Source organism: Halichoerus grypus, chromosome 11, assembly GCF_964656455.1.
Source record: "Halichoerus grypus chromosome 11, mHalGry1.hap1.1, whole genome shotgun sequence".
Lineage (NCBI taxonomy): Eukaryota > Metazoa > Chordata > Mammalia > Carnivora > Phocidae > Halichoerus > Halichoerus grypus.
Genome location: NC_135722.1, coordinates 14221205 through 14235665, shown reverse-complemented (window position 1 = coordinate 14235665; position 14461 = coordinate 14221205). Strand labels below are relative to the sequence as shown.

The window sequence follows — 14461 nt, the reverse complement described above, 5'->3', positions numbered from 1 at the left end:
CCACTCCCCCTGCTTGTGGTTCCTGCTCTCGCTATCTCTCTCTGTCAAATAAATAAATAAAATCTTTAAAAAAAAAAAAGAAAGCATTTCATACATACTTGAAAGCAAGCCTCTCGAAGACTGGCGTTAAGGGGAGCTTAAAAGTCTGACAGAGTGATATGGCAGGGTCAAAAAGGCCAGCCTGAACCAAGAGAGAGACCATCTCCTCTGCTGACGAACTTCCTGTGGAAATGCAAAAGAACCATTCAGCGGCAAAGGTGGTGTCTGCCAATGACCCAAAGCTGCCTCTGGCGACGAGCCTCTCGGAGTAGCAGTGAGAGGCGCCCAGCCCGTCTGGCATGCTGCTCTAGCACACACACACAACAAAGCCTGCTGGCAGTGTCCCCAGACTGCCACATTACTACCTGCAACCGCAACTGCCGATGGGTCGTGCTGAGCGAGAGTGAGGCGAATGCGGGCCAAGGAACACTCTTTCTCCAGGTCGCCCAGTTCCAGAATTTCAATCTGCCGATTGGCTAGAAGCCAAAGAGAAATATTTTTGATTCCCAAAGTACAAAGGAAGTGCCTATCATCAGTGCCTATTAACCCAGCCTGTCAATTTCCACAAAACATTAAGTAATTCAACGTCAAGTCCAAGGGCACTGGAGGAAAAATGGGGGGCTCCATAAAAGGGAACTTAAAAATAAAGCAACAGCCCTGCTTCCAGCATGCAGCTCAGTCAGTCAAATCAAACTACAGTAACAACACCTGCAGCTGAGATGCTTACAATGTATTTTACACAGAGCTTAACTCTTACAACTCTGAGATGCTGTTACTAGATCAGAAAGAGAGGAACATGCCCACAGTGAGAGAGGCAGAATTAAAACCAGGTGTGTCCAACTCTAGAGCTCTTTATGGAGGAATATCGTATCTCCATGGTAATATCCAAGGGCCCTGATAAAACAAGTTTAATACTAAGCTGATTTAAATACAGCAAGCAACACTTTTTAAAGCATTTTCATTTCTCATACAGCCATACGAAGTTTTCAGAGAGCAACCAGACAACTTTTAGCAGATTAAAATACTGAGCATAAGCTAAAAGAAACTTTACAGTATTTTTACACTGCTATACATATTACAACTACTATATAAAAACACACATTTAATACAGATAATACTATAACACAACTACATAATTACTGTCTAACCAAAGAATCCAAGGGAGACCCCCAACTCACTTGGAGCAGCTGTGCATTCTCCGTCATGATTCCTCTTAGGGGATGCTCCAGGACGATCATACTGAGAAGACAAAACAAGTGATTAAGTTAATGAAAAGTTGAAAAGTTAGTACAGTTGACCCCTGAACAACACGAGCGTTAGGGGTGCCAATGCTCTGCACAGTTGAAAATCTGCATATAACTTCTGACTCCTCCAAAACCTTAATAGCCTGCTGTTGTCTGGAAGCCTTACCAAGAACACAAACTGTCATTAACATATATTTTTATGTCATTTGTATTATATGCTGTATTCTCACAAAAAAGGGAGGTAGAGAAAAGAACATGTTATTCAAAAAATCATAAGGAAGAGAAATACATTTACATTTTTAAAGATTCCTTAAAAATTATTTATTTATTTTTAAAATTTATTTATTTAGAGAACGTATGAGTGGGGGCAGGGGCAGAGGGAGAAGGAGAGAGAGAATCTCAAGCAGACTCCTCTCTGAGCCCGACTCGGGGCTTGATCCCATGACCCTGAAATCATGACCTGAGCTGAAATCAAGAGGCCGGCGCCTGACCGAGCCACCCAGGCACCCCTACATTATTGCATTTATTGAAAACAACCGTGTATAAGTGGACCTGCGCAGTTCAAACTCGTGTTGCTCAAGAGTCAGCTGCATCTTATTTTGATATCACTAACTGTGATCCAGAGCTTTCATGCTTAAATTCTCTCCACATAAGTTATGTTTATTTCAACTAGCATGGCTCTTCTTACAAAGGTACTGTAACTATCAAAGGAATGGAGTCGTTTGCCAAGTTGGCCCACTTTGCTCTAACATGTTATTGGGTCTAAGGATGTGGACTTAACCTCCAATTAAACTACGTGACTTTCCTTGGTTCCAGAGTTATATTCTCTACCCCAGACCCTGGGAAACAGCCTAGTACATGCAGGAATGATATACAACACGAGAAGTTGCACATATATGACCCCATCAGCATCTTTTTTAAGTGCACAGCCTTTAAAATGGTAATTGTAGATTGAATTAACAAAAATGAATGAAATAGGGGCGCCTGGAGTCCCAGGATCGAGTCCCGCATCAGACTCCCTGCTCAGTGGGGGGTCTGCTTCTCCCTCTGATCCTCCCCCTCTCATGCTCTCTCTCTCTGTCTCATTCTCTCTCTCAAGTAAATAAATAAAATCTTTAGGAAAAAAAAATGAATGAAATAAAAGCAGCTGCCATTTACTGAGCACTTTTTGCAAGCCAGGCACTGTCACTGTTCTAAGTAATCTGTATGAATTACCTCATTTAGTACCCAAACAATCCTATAAGGTGGACATTACCATCATCACCATCATCCCTATTTTATACAAGAGGATAACTCAGCAGCAAAAAATTAAGTAATTTGCTTGAAGTTAGGTCTAACTCAAAACCATATGCAATTCTTCCTAGAATAATTCTAAATTTGAGAACTAAAGGGGTGGTAATATATAACAATGGAATTGCTGCAAAAATAGATGAAGTTCACAAATATCCCAGTAGAAATTTTAAACAAAACGAAGCAAAATGAGGCGATAGTTTCAAAAGGACCAAACCAAGTAAGTTAAATGATTCTTCCCAAACCGCAAGGTGGAAAGCTTTCATACCATTGCACCAGATGCTGGGTGTACAATCCATGCATATTCTGGACGAATAAGTCGTAAACAGTTAACAGCAGCCAAATAACAGTTGCCTTGCTTCTCAAGTCCCCGCAGAGTTCGAACCTCTCTGCCAAGACGCATTCCGTACTCAAACATCACAGTACCAGCTAGGAGGCAATAATAAATTAAACATCAGAACTTCAGAAATGTGTTTTAGAGGGGTTCCTGGCTGGCTCAGTCAGAACAGCATACGGCTTTTAAGTTTGAGCCCCATGTTGGGTGTAGATATTACTTAACTTAAAACAAAATTGAGTTTAACTTAAAACCACAAAAAATCATGTGTTGGTGAGGATGTGGAAGAACTGGAACCTCTGTACACTCCTGGTGGGAATGTAAATTGGTGTAGCTGCTATGGAAAACAGTATGGCAGTTCCTTAAAAATTTGAAAATGGGATTACCTTGTGATCCAGCAATTTCACTTCTGGGCATATAGCCTGAAAATTGAAAGCAGGGTTTTGAGGAAATATTTGTGTGCCCTTGTTCACACAGCCATTACTCATGATAGCCAAGAGGAAGGCAATCCAAGTGTCCACTGATGGATGGATGAACAAAATGTGACATATACATATAATAGAGGAAGGAAGTTCTGACACATACTATAACATGGATGAACCTTGAAGATATTAGACTAAGTGAAATAAGCCAGTCACAAAAAGACAAATACTTTAGGATTCCAGTAGCCAAATTCATAGAGACAGAAAGTAGAATGATGGTTGCCAGGGGCTGCAGGAGGCGGAAATGGGAAGTTGTTTAATGAGTATAGTGTTTCCATTTTGCAAGATGAAAAGTTCTGGACATTGGTTACACAGTAATGTGAATATACGTAACACTACCGAATACTAAAAATTGGTTAAGTTAGTAGAGTTTATGTCTATTTTACTACAATTAAGAAAAAAAAGAAAAAAATCTGTAAATGTTACTTCTGACATTCATTCATTCATTTTAAAAGTGATCTCTATGCCCAACGTGGGGCGTGAACTCATGATCCTGAGATCAAGAGTCGTAAGCTCTACCAACTGAGCCAGCCAGGTGTCCCTACTTCTAACTTTTAGATACTACATTCCCAGATAGTACACAAGACCAGTTTAGAGTGCTAGTTTCAGCCACATTTTTACCTAATTCCACCCAGCGAGACCAAGAAATATTTGGTTGCTCTGCTCAAGAATGGATTATCTTTATAATACTTTAGTCACACAAGCTGAATGAGATATTGAAGAACACCTTGTTCTGAGGCAGCACGAGACTCCAGAAACCAAAGAGCATTTAACATTTTTTTTTTTTAAGATTTATTTATTTATTTGTTTGTTTGCCAGAGAGAGAGAGACAGCGAGAGAGGGAACACAAGCAGAGGGAGTGGGAGAGGGAGAAGCAGGCCTCCTGCTGAGCAGGGAGCCCGATGCGAGGCTCGATCCCAGGATCCTGGTATCATGACCTGAGCCGAAGGCAGATGCTTAACGATTGAGCCACCCCCAGGCGCCCCGCGTTTAACATTTCTTTTAGTTTTCAAATGAAACTATTTTTCATTCCAACAGTTTTAAAATTCATATAATTTTATTTAAAATGAAACTAACTGACTTTAGCCCGCCAACAAATGTTTCTGAGTGCCTGCCATATTAAGACATTTTTTAGGATAACAAGTCTTGCTCCAGAAAGATCTGAACATGAATTCACCTAGAGTAGTCTTTTTTTTTTTTAAGGTTTTATTTATTTATTTGAGAGACAGAAAGCGAGAGAACACAAGCAGGGGCAGAGGGAGAGGGAGAGAGGGAGAAGCAGACTCTCCCCTGAGCGGGGAGCCCAATGTAGGGCTCGATCCCAGGACCCAGAGATCATGACCTGAGCCGTAGGCAGACGCTTTAACCGACTGAGCCACCCAGGGGCCCCCAGCTAAAGTGATCTTAACCAGGTTGATGTAATGGATATTGTTATTGTAAAAGCAAACAGTGAGAGATCTTTAATCATCTACATGTCCCTGTCTGTATGAGTCAAGAATATAAGGAATATGCAAACATGTCTCACCACTAGGAAAATTAAGAGCATGTTTATGAATTACTTCCATCTATTCTTTCCAACGAAAATTAGCAAGAAACCTTATGAAAAGTTCTCTGAGGGGGAAAATGGTAAAAAAATATTACCAGTTCTAAAGGAAAACCACAATGGTTATCTTGTAAAATGATCTTAAAACAGACACACAATCCCTTCTTAGCTGTTCTTTTTTTTTCTGTCTCAAAGATTTTGCTTTTTTTTCTTTTAAATCTTTTTGAGTATAGCTGACACACAATGCCACATTAGTTTCAGATGTACAACACAGCGATTCAACTTCTCTATCAGATGTAAACACAGCGATTCAACTTCTCTATCAGATGTAAACACAGCGATTCAACTTCTCTATCAGATGTAAACACAGCAATCAACTTCTTTATCAGATGTACAACGGCGATCAACTTCTCTATCAGATGTACAACACAGCGAGTCAACTTCTCTATCAGATGTACAACACAGCGAGTCAACTTCTCTATCAGATGTACAACACAGCGAGTCAACTTCTCTATCAGATGTACAACACAGCGAGTCAACTTCTCTATCAGATGTACAACACAGCGATTCAACTTCTCTATCAGATGTACAACACAGCGATCAACTTCTCTATCAGATGTACAACACAGCGATTCAACTTCTCTATCAGATGTACAACACAGCGATTCAACTTCTCTATCAGATGTACAACACAGCGATTCAACTTCTCTATCAGATGTACAACACAGCGATTCAACTTCTCTATCAGATGTACAACACAGCGATTCAACTTCTCTATCAGATGTACAACACAGCGATCAACTTCTCTATCAGATGTACAACACAGCGATTCAACTTCTCTATCAGATGTACAACACAGCGATTCAACTTCTCTATCAGATGTACAACACAGCGATCAACTTCTCTATCAGATGTACAACACAGCGATTCAACTTCTCTATCAGATGTACAACACAGCGATTCAACTTCTCTATCAGATGTACAACACAGCGATCAACTTCTCTATCAGATGTACAACACAGCGATTCAACTTCTCTATCAGATGTACAACACAGCGATTCAACTTCTCTATCAGATGTACAACACAGCGATTCAACTTCTCTATCAGATGTACAACACAGCGATTCAACTTCTATGTTATGCTATGCTTACCACCATTTTAGCTGTTCTGATAAAGACTTCATTAGTCATCATATAAATCCAAACTAAGATACATTCTACAAAACAATTGGCCTGTACTCTTCAAAATATCAACTACATCAAGGTAAAGTAAGGCAAAAAGAAGTGCTCCAGATTAAAGGAGACTAAAGAGACTAAAGAGACATGACAAATAAATGCAATGTGTGATTCTAGATCAGGGGATAAGGACGGTATGGGAGGAATGTGCTATTAAAAAAACCACGATAGGGCGCCTGGGTGGCTCAGTTGGTTAAGCGACTGCCTTCGGCTCAGGTCATGATCCTGGAGTCCCTGGATCGAGTCCCGCATCGGGCTCCCTGCTCGGCGAGGAGCCTGCTTCTCCCTCTGACCCTCCCCCCTCTCATGTACTCTCTCTCATTCTCTCTCTCTCAAATAAATAAATAAAATCTTTAAAAAAAAAAAAAACCACGATAGCATTATATTTACATTTAATTAATGAAATTAGTTATATTTCCTTAATCTGATAATTGTATTGAGATTATCTAAGAAAATGTCCTTAGCAGATGCATCTTAAGCATTTATACATTGAAACATGACATCTACAACTTACTCTCAAAAGAATCAGCAAAAATAAGGGCAATAGCAAGCTGGCTCAATAACTCAAAACCAGCCACAAGAATTCAAGGTGCCTTTAGTAAAAAAGTTAAAGTTTCTTTTAAAATCAGACAGAAGATATAGATAGAATGACATCTCACTGGAAATGCCTCAAGAATATTCTAGAAAGTGCATGTCTTTAAGGCTAACACATAATCTTCAAAAGGGTGAAGTTAATCTTGTAATTAAACATATTTTCCCCAAATGCTTATAGAGAACACTCATTCAATGGTGAAAATAAGGTAAAAATTACATAAGTCACACAGTATTTTTATAAAACATGATTAAACTGCTAAGGTTGCCCCTAACAAAGACTGTTGGCTTCAACTGCTCACCCTTTCGGTAATTGTGGCGAAAGACGTGAAAGGCATAGAGGAGCTCATAGTAATTGTGAGTCATAAGGTCCACAGCTCGCGCACGTGATTCAATTATTGCCACAACCTAACGAAGGGGAAGCAATTAGATACCAAAGTTAGTAGTGAGCATGACAACCACCACGGCTGTGTCCAGTTATCAGTGGACAAATAAAATTACCTCGTTATGCAGATTCACATAGGGAAACTCTACAAGATCCTGTAGCTGTGAGCGTTCGCAAAGAACTACCACCAGCTGCCGCAGACAATCTAACTGCCTAGGAGAAAAAAAAAAGGGACGTGAGGGCAAACTGTCTCAGTGGATTAAACAGGGCTGGTAAATTGCCTTCTCTAAAAAAGACTGGGATTGACTACCTGCTGGAATCAGGAATTTGGGTTAAGGCTTCATATGCTTGGCTATTGTGACCCAAATCCAAATGATGTTTGAAAATGCATGTCCTTAAGGTAGCCTAAATGTCAAATACAGGGGGGGAAAAAAACAATAGCAATTAAAATCCCACATCCAGGACAAATCTAAAGGGAAATAACTAGATTATAGTTCGTTCTTACCTGACTTTTCCAGTCACCACCTACTTCAGTTAATACTGATGAAGCCAACTGAATAACCAGCTCAGGCAAACCAACAACATCTAGTAGACGCAAAACCTGAGGAGAAACAGAGAGAGTTTCCATTAAAATTAATATGGTAGTACACTTCAAATTGAAATAGGAATTATATCAATCAGAAAGATAACTAGTTAAGATGAAGATTAAATCAAAGATGTTGACTACAAGACAGGATTATTTGGTTAATATTTGACTTTCCTTTAGGGGCGCCTGGCTGGCTCAGTCGGAAGAGTACGCGACTCTTGATCTCGGGGTCGTGAGTTCGAGCCCCAGGTTGGGTGTAGAGATTACTTAAAATAAATAAATAAAATAAAATAAAAAAGACTTTCCTTTAGATTCTACTGTCAAATAACAGGCTTACTGTAAAATTTCCTATTGGTTTTTTTGTTCATGGCTCTATGTTCAATGTTTAGTACACAGTGGGCTCTTAGTAAGTATTTGTTGAAGGAACACATGCAATTTCACTGTTGACTTTTCCTAGTAACTGTTTAGGTCATAGATTAATTTAAAGCTCAAAAAATAAATTGCCACCATAGCCTTATAAAACCCTAAAGAGAATAATGTTTGACATAATCTGTTCCTAATACAAGACAGAACAGCGCTCTTCAAACTTTTTTGATTGTCCACCCTATTAACGTCTGTGCACACATGTGCACATGTATTTACTTATGTACAAACAGCTCTCTAATATATATGTTTAACACACTCAACATATAAATTTATAGAAGATGAAATAAAGATAAAGAAGTTTTGAATTATTTTTGTTTACTAGTACTTATTTATTCTTTTCTTTATTAACAGTATAAAACATCTTTTTGTTTTGGATGCTTAGTTTTTATTTTATACTTTTTCTTGAAATATAACATATATTTAGAAATGTACATAAATCCTAGGTACACAGCTGACTGAATGTTCACCAAGTAAACATATCCATGAAACAAGCACCTAAATAAGAATTGTAACATAGCAGCATTCCAAAGCTCCCAGGTGACTCCTTCCAGCCACTTTTGACTTTTACTGGTTCTGTTTTTAATTTCATGGAAATAGAATCTTATGGTATATATTTTTTTGTGTGTCTGCCTTACTTTGCTTAACGTGTTTATAAGACTGATCTGTTATTATATGCAGCATTTCCTTTCATTGCTATGGTATTCCATCCAAAAATATACCATAATTTATCGATCCATTCTGTCAATGGACACTTGGGTTTCTAGTGTATGAGTTTTATGAATATGTTGCTTGGATCATCACTGTACATCTCTTTTGGTAAATATGTACATGTTTATGGATATATTTAGAATTGGAATAACTGGGTCATAGGGTATATCAATGATTGCAGCTAGTAAATACCAACAGTTTTTCAAAGTGGTTGTAGCCAATTTATACTCCACTACAGGTGATTAGGATGCTTAATGCCTTGATAATTTTTTTTTTTTTTAAAGGTTTTATTTATTTATTTGAGAGAAAGTAGGAGCAGAGGGGAGGAAGAGCAAAGGGAGAGGGAGAAGCAGATTCCCCGCTGAGCAGGGAGCCCGATGCGGGACTCCATCCCAGAACCCTGGGAATCATGGGATCATGACCTGAGCCGAAGGCAACGCTTAACTGACTGAGCCACCTAGGCGTCCAATAATTTTCATGGTTTCTTATTATCCTGAGTTGACATTTTAATTCAAGATACACTTACTTAGATTTTAAAATAGCATTCCTGAGAAGTTCACTTGTTATCAGCTGATTCTTGTCAGATCTGATTACAGACCGTTACTGTTTTTACCTTGCAATATGGCTGACGAAGAGCCGGTATCAGAGGGAGAAGTATCAGCCCTATTTTGTCCTCATTTGCTTGTACTTTCTTAATCTGGCTTCTTTGCAGGAATTTTTTAAAATTGTGGAGGTGATTTGTATTAAAATGAAGCAATATCATGTATAAATCAATTTAACCAGGCAAACATAATCTACTGAAATCAAATGTAGTAGTGTAGGTGCCCCCCTGAAGCCCCACCCCAGCTATGACACCTTCCCTCTTCCTTCAGATGCCTACCTTGAGACTAAATGACAAGTGACCACCTGGTAAAGGACCACATAAGAGCACCAGGGTTGATCCTTATATTAAACATTAGCACATCTTAATTTATTTCTTCTGTGTGAGTTCTAGTATTTTCTTCAATGGCCCACTTTGGGGTCCATCAGAGCAGTGATTCATCATGTTTTTTGAATCAGTAACTTTCTTTTGATGAAAGCTATGGAGCTTCTCCACAGAAAAAATACAACCAACATTTTGCACACAATTTCAGGGGATTTACCAATTCCTCAAATCTAGCCAGCCTCAGATTAAAAAATCCTTAGAATTCAGGGTGCCTGGTTGACTCAGGTGGTAGAGTGTGCAACTCTTGATCTTGGGGTTGTAAGTCTGAGCCCCACAATGAGTGTGGAGATTACTTAAAAACAAACAAACAAACAAGCAAAAAACTGGGGCACCTGGGTGGCTCAGTCGGTTAAGTGACCGAGTCTTGATTTCAGTTCAGGTCATGATCTCAGGGTGGTGAGATCGAGACCCTCGGTGAGCTCCATGCTGAGCTTGGAGCCTGCTTAAGATTGTCTCCCTCTCCCTATCCCGCTCACGTGCTCTCTCTCTCTCCCTCAAATGAATAAATAATAAAATATATCTTAAAAAAAAAAAAAATCCTTAGAATTCAAAATAATTTTCTCATCAGAAGGATGGTGGAGGGTTATTAAGAGCTACAAATCTATTTCAGTAGAAATTCATTTATCTTGGGGCGCCTGGCTGGCTCAGTCAGTAGAGCATGTAGCTCTTGATTGCAGGGTCATGAGCTTAAGCCCACATTGGGCATAGAGCTCACTTAAAAAAAAAATCATTTAGAACCATGAGAGACAATGGACTCTGAAAAACAAACTGAGGGTTCTAGAGGGGAGGGGGTTGGGAGGATGGGTTAGCCTGGTGATGGGTATTGAGGAGGGCACGTTCTGCATGGAGCACTGGGTGTTATGCACAAACAATGAATCATGGAACACTATATCTAAAACTAATGATGTAATGTATGGGGATTAACATAACAATAAAAAAAATTAAAAAAAAAAATCATTTGTCTCTTTTACAAGCAATGAACAAAATGGTTAAGCCTGCCTTTGTCATTTACTTTTTGGTGGAAAATTTAGATAACAACAAATAGTTATCTAAAATCTAAACATCAAGAATGGTTAAATGTTATGGTGACAGAGGCGCAGAGACTTCAATGAAATGAGGACTTGAGCCTTGACTATCTGGAAAAAGGGAAACAGCAGGTACAAAGGTCTTGAAGGGAACAGAGTGTATGCCTGGCTTGCATGAGATAGTAAGCAGGCCACTCTCTCTAGAACCAAATGATCAGAGAAAAGAGTGACAGGAAAAAAGGTCAGTAGAGATACTGAGGTCCAAATATTAAAAACTAAGGCTAAATACAGCATTCCAAGTTAATTCCTTGAGATTTAGGCAAGACTACTATCAGTAAAATTCTGATGACCAGGCTAACAAACTGGTAGGTATCATAACAGGAATTTCACTTAAGTTAAAAACATTACCAATTTCGTTTAAAATATATGTTTTCTTTAATTTCTCCAGGGAATTCATTTCTCTCTTCTCTTGGAAGTTCAGGGAACAATTAAATTTTACATTACTTTTCTCCCCAAATACAAAAGCAATGATTTCAGACACGCTTCAGACACGTTTTTACGTGGAGTAAGAAGGACCAAACCACACCATAATATACCTTATCATAATACTGCATCTTGGGGGTGGACACAATCTCCCCATCTTCTGAGCGAATCAAGCGATCCAAGAATTCCTCTTTGCCCACTTCAGATGCTGCATGGCGGAAGCAATCCAGAGCCTGGAGAAATAAAAGAATACCAAATGACTTATAATGGACTGTTCTAATTCTAGGTGCTTACAAGTCGGGGGAGGGGAGGCAGGTGCTAAAGGAAAGCCAAAAAAGAAAAATTAAGACTGTTGACTACATTTACAATTTCTGCCATTCTAAATTCTGACACATTATTTAATATTTTTCTTTATCTCATTTTTAACTTAAATATTTTTAATAAGAAAATTGATGGATAAATATACAATAGCATAGTAACATGTTAACATTTGTAGAATTTGAGTGGTGAGCATATGATTGTTTAAGTTTCAAAATTCACACAAATAGGATGTCAGGGAACAAGTTAGAAAGATAAACTTCCATAATGGGGTGAGAAAGCAGCATAAAATTAAAAAAAATTCATCCCTAAAAACACCTACACAGGGGCAAAAGGGTTTTAACGTTTTCTTCTTCATGTTTTCCCATGTTCTAACTAATTTGCAAAGCACATGAAAGCTGAACAATCCCCACATGGCTCCTGCTGGCACCAATCGTCTTTACCCATATCTAGAGGATTCCGTGCCTTCCATCCCCCCAACCTAGTTTAGATGGAGGCCAAGTGTCCTCTTTGCACTGAAGTTGGTTCATTCAAATGCAATTTACCTTCTGTCCCTCTCCTGTAACCAGGTAACACCGTCCCAGCATAAATCGACAGGAACCAACATTGACTTGACACCAGGGACGTAGCAGTTGAATATAATCCTTAAAGGCATAAAAGTTGCTTTCTGATTAGAAAATAAATATAAGGAGATAACCATTCCAAGTTTTTCAAAGACGGAAAGAAGATAGTGGTCAATCAACATAAAAGGTGTATTTCCTGAAATCATCTGGAAATTAAAATCTAATCCTGTTAATCTATTCTTGTATTAGGTTAGACACTTTACAAAAAGCAAACAGGACTCTAATAACACCAACACATGTAAAAACACATACACTTTTCCAACTTAGCAATTTTCAACTTTTGGTATTTACTGGTTTAATGACTAGATTCCTGTAAAGGATTTATATGAAGACAATGGTATGTTTGTTTTAGTATAAAGAGAACCTAACAGGATTAAAAAAGCAAAACAAGATACCCTAGGAAAAAAACATTAGGAATGACATGTCAAGAGAGAAGTAAAGAAAATGTCTCTGGGGTATGTTTTGGTGCAATCAAGTTTAAATTATTATGGTTCTTATTATCGGCCAATTAAAATGCAGGTAACATTTATAAAGGAAAAAATTCCAGAAATCCCATTCTTTACAAGAATGATTAAACTGTACTCACCTGCAATTGTACATACTGACAATTCCCCATCAAACATTCCAGAAAGAGACATCCGGGATTGCTAGGCCATCTAGTCACTGGATAAGGAGATTTTTCTATTTTTTTGGCAAACTTAAATATATATACATATTGGGCATCAAACTCTATGCAATGATTTAATTTTTAAAAAAGAAGGTAAGAGAAAGTGGCAGAGCACGTGTTCTTGTATTAGACAAATACGGTTTAAAGGTTATTATTATTTTTTAAAGATTTTATTTATTTGACAGAGACACAGCGAGAGAGGGAACACAAGCAGAGGGAGCGGGAGAGGGAAAAGCAGGCCTCCCGTGGAGCAGGGAGCCCGATGTGGGGTTCGATCCCAGGACCCCGGAGATCACGACCTGAGCCGAAGGCAGATGCTTAACAACGGAGCCACCCAAGCGCCCCATGGTTTAAACGTTATACATTAGAAGCCTAGTCACCTAGCTCAGAATTCGATCTATGGCTAAGCCATGTGTTCACCCCGGGGCGATCACTGCCAGTTCTGGTATACTATACACGCCTTTGGTGCCAGTGGACACCCAGCATCTACCATAGTGTCTGACATACAGAGCCATTCAATAAATACTTGATGAACATATAATGTTTTAAGAGATCTAGGTATTAAGTATTTGTGTACCAAGAAAATCTGGCTAAGTCCGGAGGAAAATAAAACAAAATAAAATAAAAACTGGGATATCTGAGAGTAAATATTATCATTTCTTGTTGGGGGAATAAGCACCCAATCTCATTAAGAATCTTCATTATCCAGGGAGAATAAGAGCCTTAGGCTATTTAGACAGAAAACACCTTTTAACTGGCTTTCATTTTTTTTTAAAGATTTATTTATTTATTTGAGAGAGTGAGAGAGTGCGTGCGCCATGAGTCGGGGGAGGATCAGAGGGAGAGGGATGAGAGAATCCTCAAGCAGACTCCCTGCTGACTGCAGAGCCCAATGCAAGGCTTGATCCCAGGACCCAGAGATCACGACCTTAGCTGAAGTCAAGAGTTGTCCACTTAGCCAACTGACTGAGTCACCCAGGAGCCCCTAACTGGCTTTTAAATAAAAGGATACAAAAGCTGCAATAAATAATTGGTAGTTGCAGTAATCATCTCGGGCCAATTCAACCCAGTTTGGCTCAGAGGTGCCTTTGGTTGAGAGAAGAGATGAGATATGATATGTTTTCTTGCAACTTCTTGGAAGAATAATTCCACAATTGTCTGAGGGCTAGATACTTAAAAAGAAAAAGTTATGACAATCATCAACTTGTGATAGTAATGCCAATTTTCAATTAAGATAGTCTACTAATTCATGTTATGCCTATAATAAAGAACACTTATTATTTCAAAATATAAAATGCACCATGGGTGTAATCATTGGCAATATAAATAAAAGCAGCTTATTATAAAGTGTGAAGTACTATACAAATGCAATAAAAAACCACTTAAATCAACAGTGCACTCATGTCCTTTTCTTTTCACTGATCTCACTATACCTAAGCGTCTTCCTTAGGGAGTGTTTACAGTAAATATGGTCTCAAGATTCCAAGTTTTATACC

At 38.6% G+C, this 14461-nt stretch overlaps 1 protein-coding gene across 2 annotated transcripts in view; it reads right to left on the bottom strand.

Annotated features, from left to right (window-relative positions):
- NUP160 (nucleoporin 160) overlaps positions 1-14461 on the bottom strand; it is a 49118-nt gene that overhangs the window by 6159 nt on the left and 28498 nt on the right. For both annotated transcript variants that reach the window (XM_036105123.2, XM_036105124.2), the window contains 12 exons: positions 13978-14137; positions 12885-12954; positions 12221-12319; positions 11471-11590; positions 7650-7745; positions 7455-7549; positions 7261-7357; positions 7062-7167; positions 2842-3002; positions 1218-1278; positions 405-515; positions 99-222 (listed from right to left, as the gene is read on the bottom strand). In XM_036105123.2, coding sequence (XP_035961016.1) covers positions 99-222; positions 405-515; positions 1218-1278; positions 2842-3002; positions 7062-7167; positions 7261-7357; positions 7455-7549; positions 7650-7745; positions 11471-11590; positions 12221-12319; positions 12885-12954; positions 13978-14137 — 1300 coding nt within the window. The remainder of the gene's footprint in view (positions 1-98; positions 223-404; positions 516-1217; positions 1279-2841; positions 3003-7061; positions 7168-7260; positions 7358-7454; positions 7550-7649; positions 7746-11470; positions 11591-12220; positions 12320-12884; positions 12955-13977; positions 14138-14461) is intronic.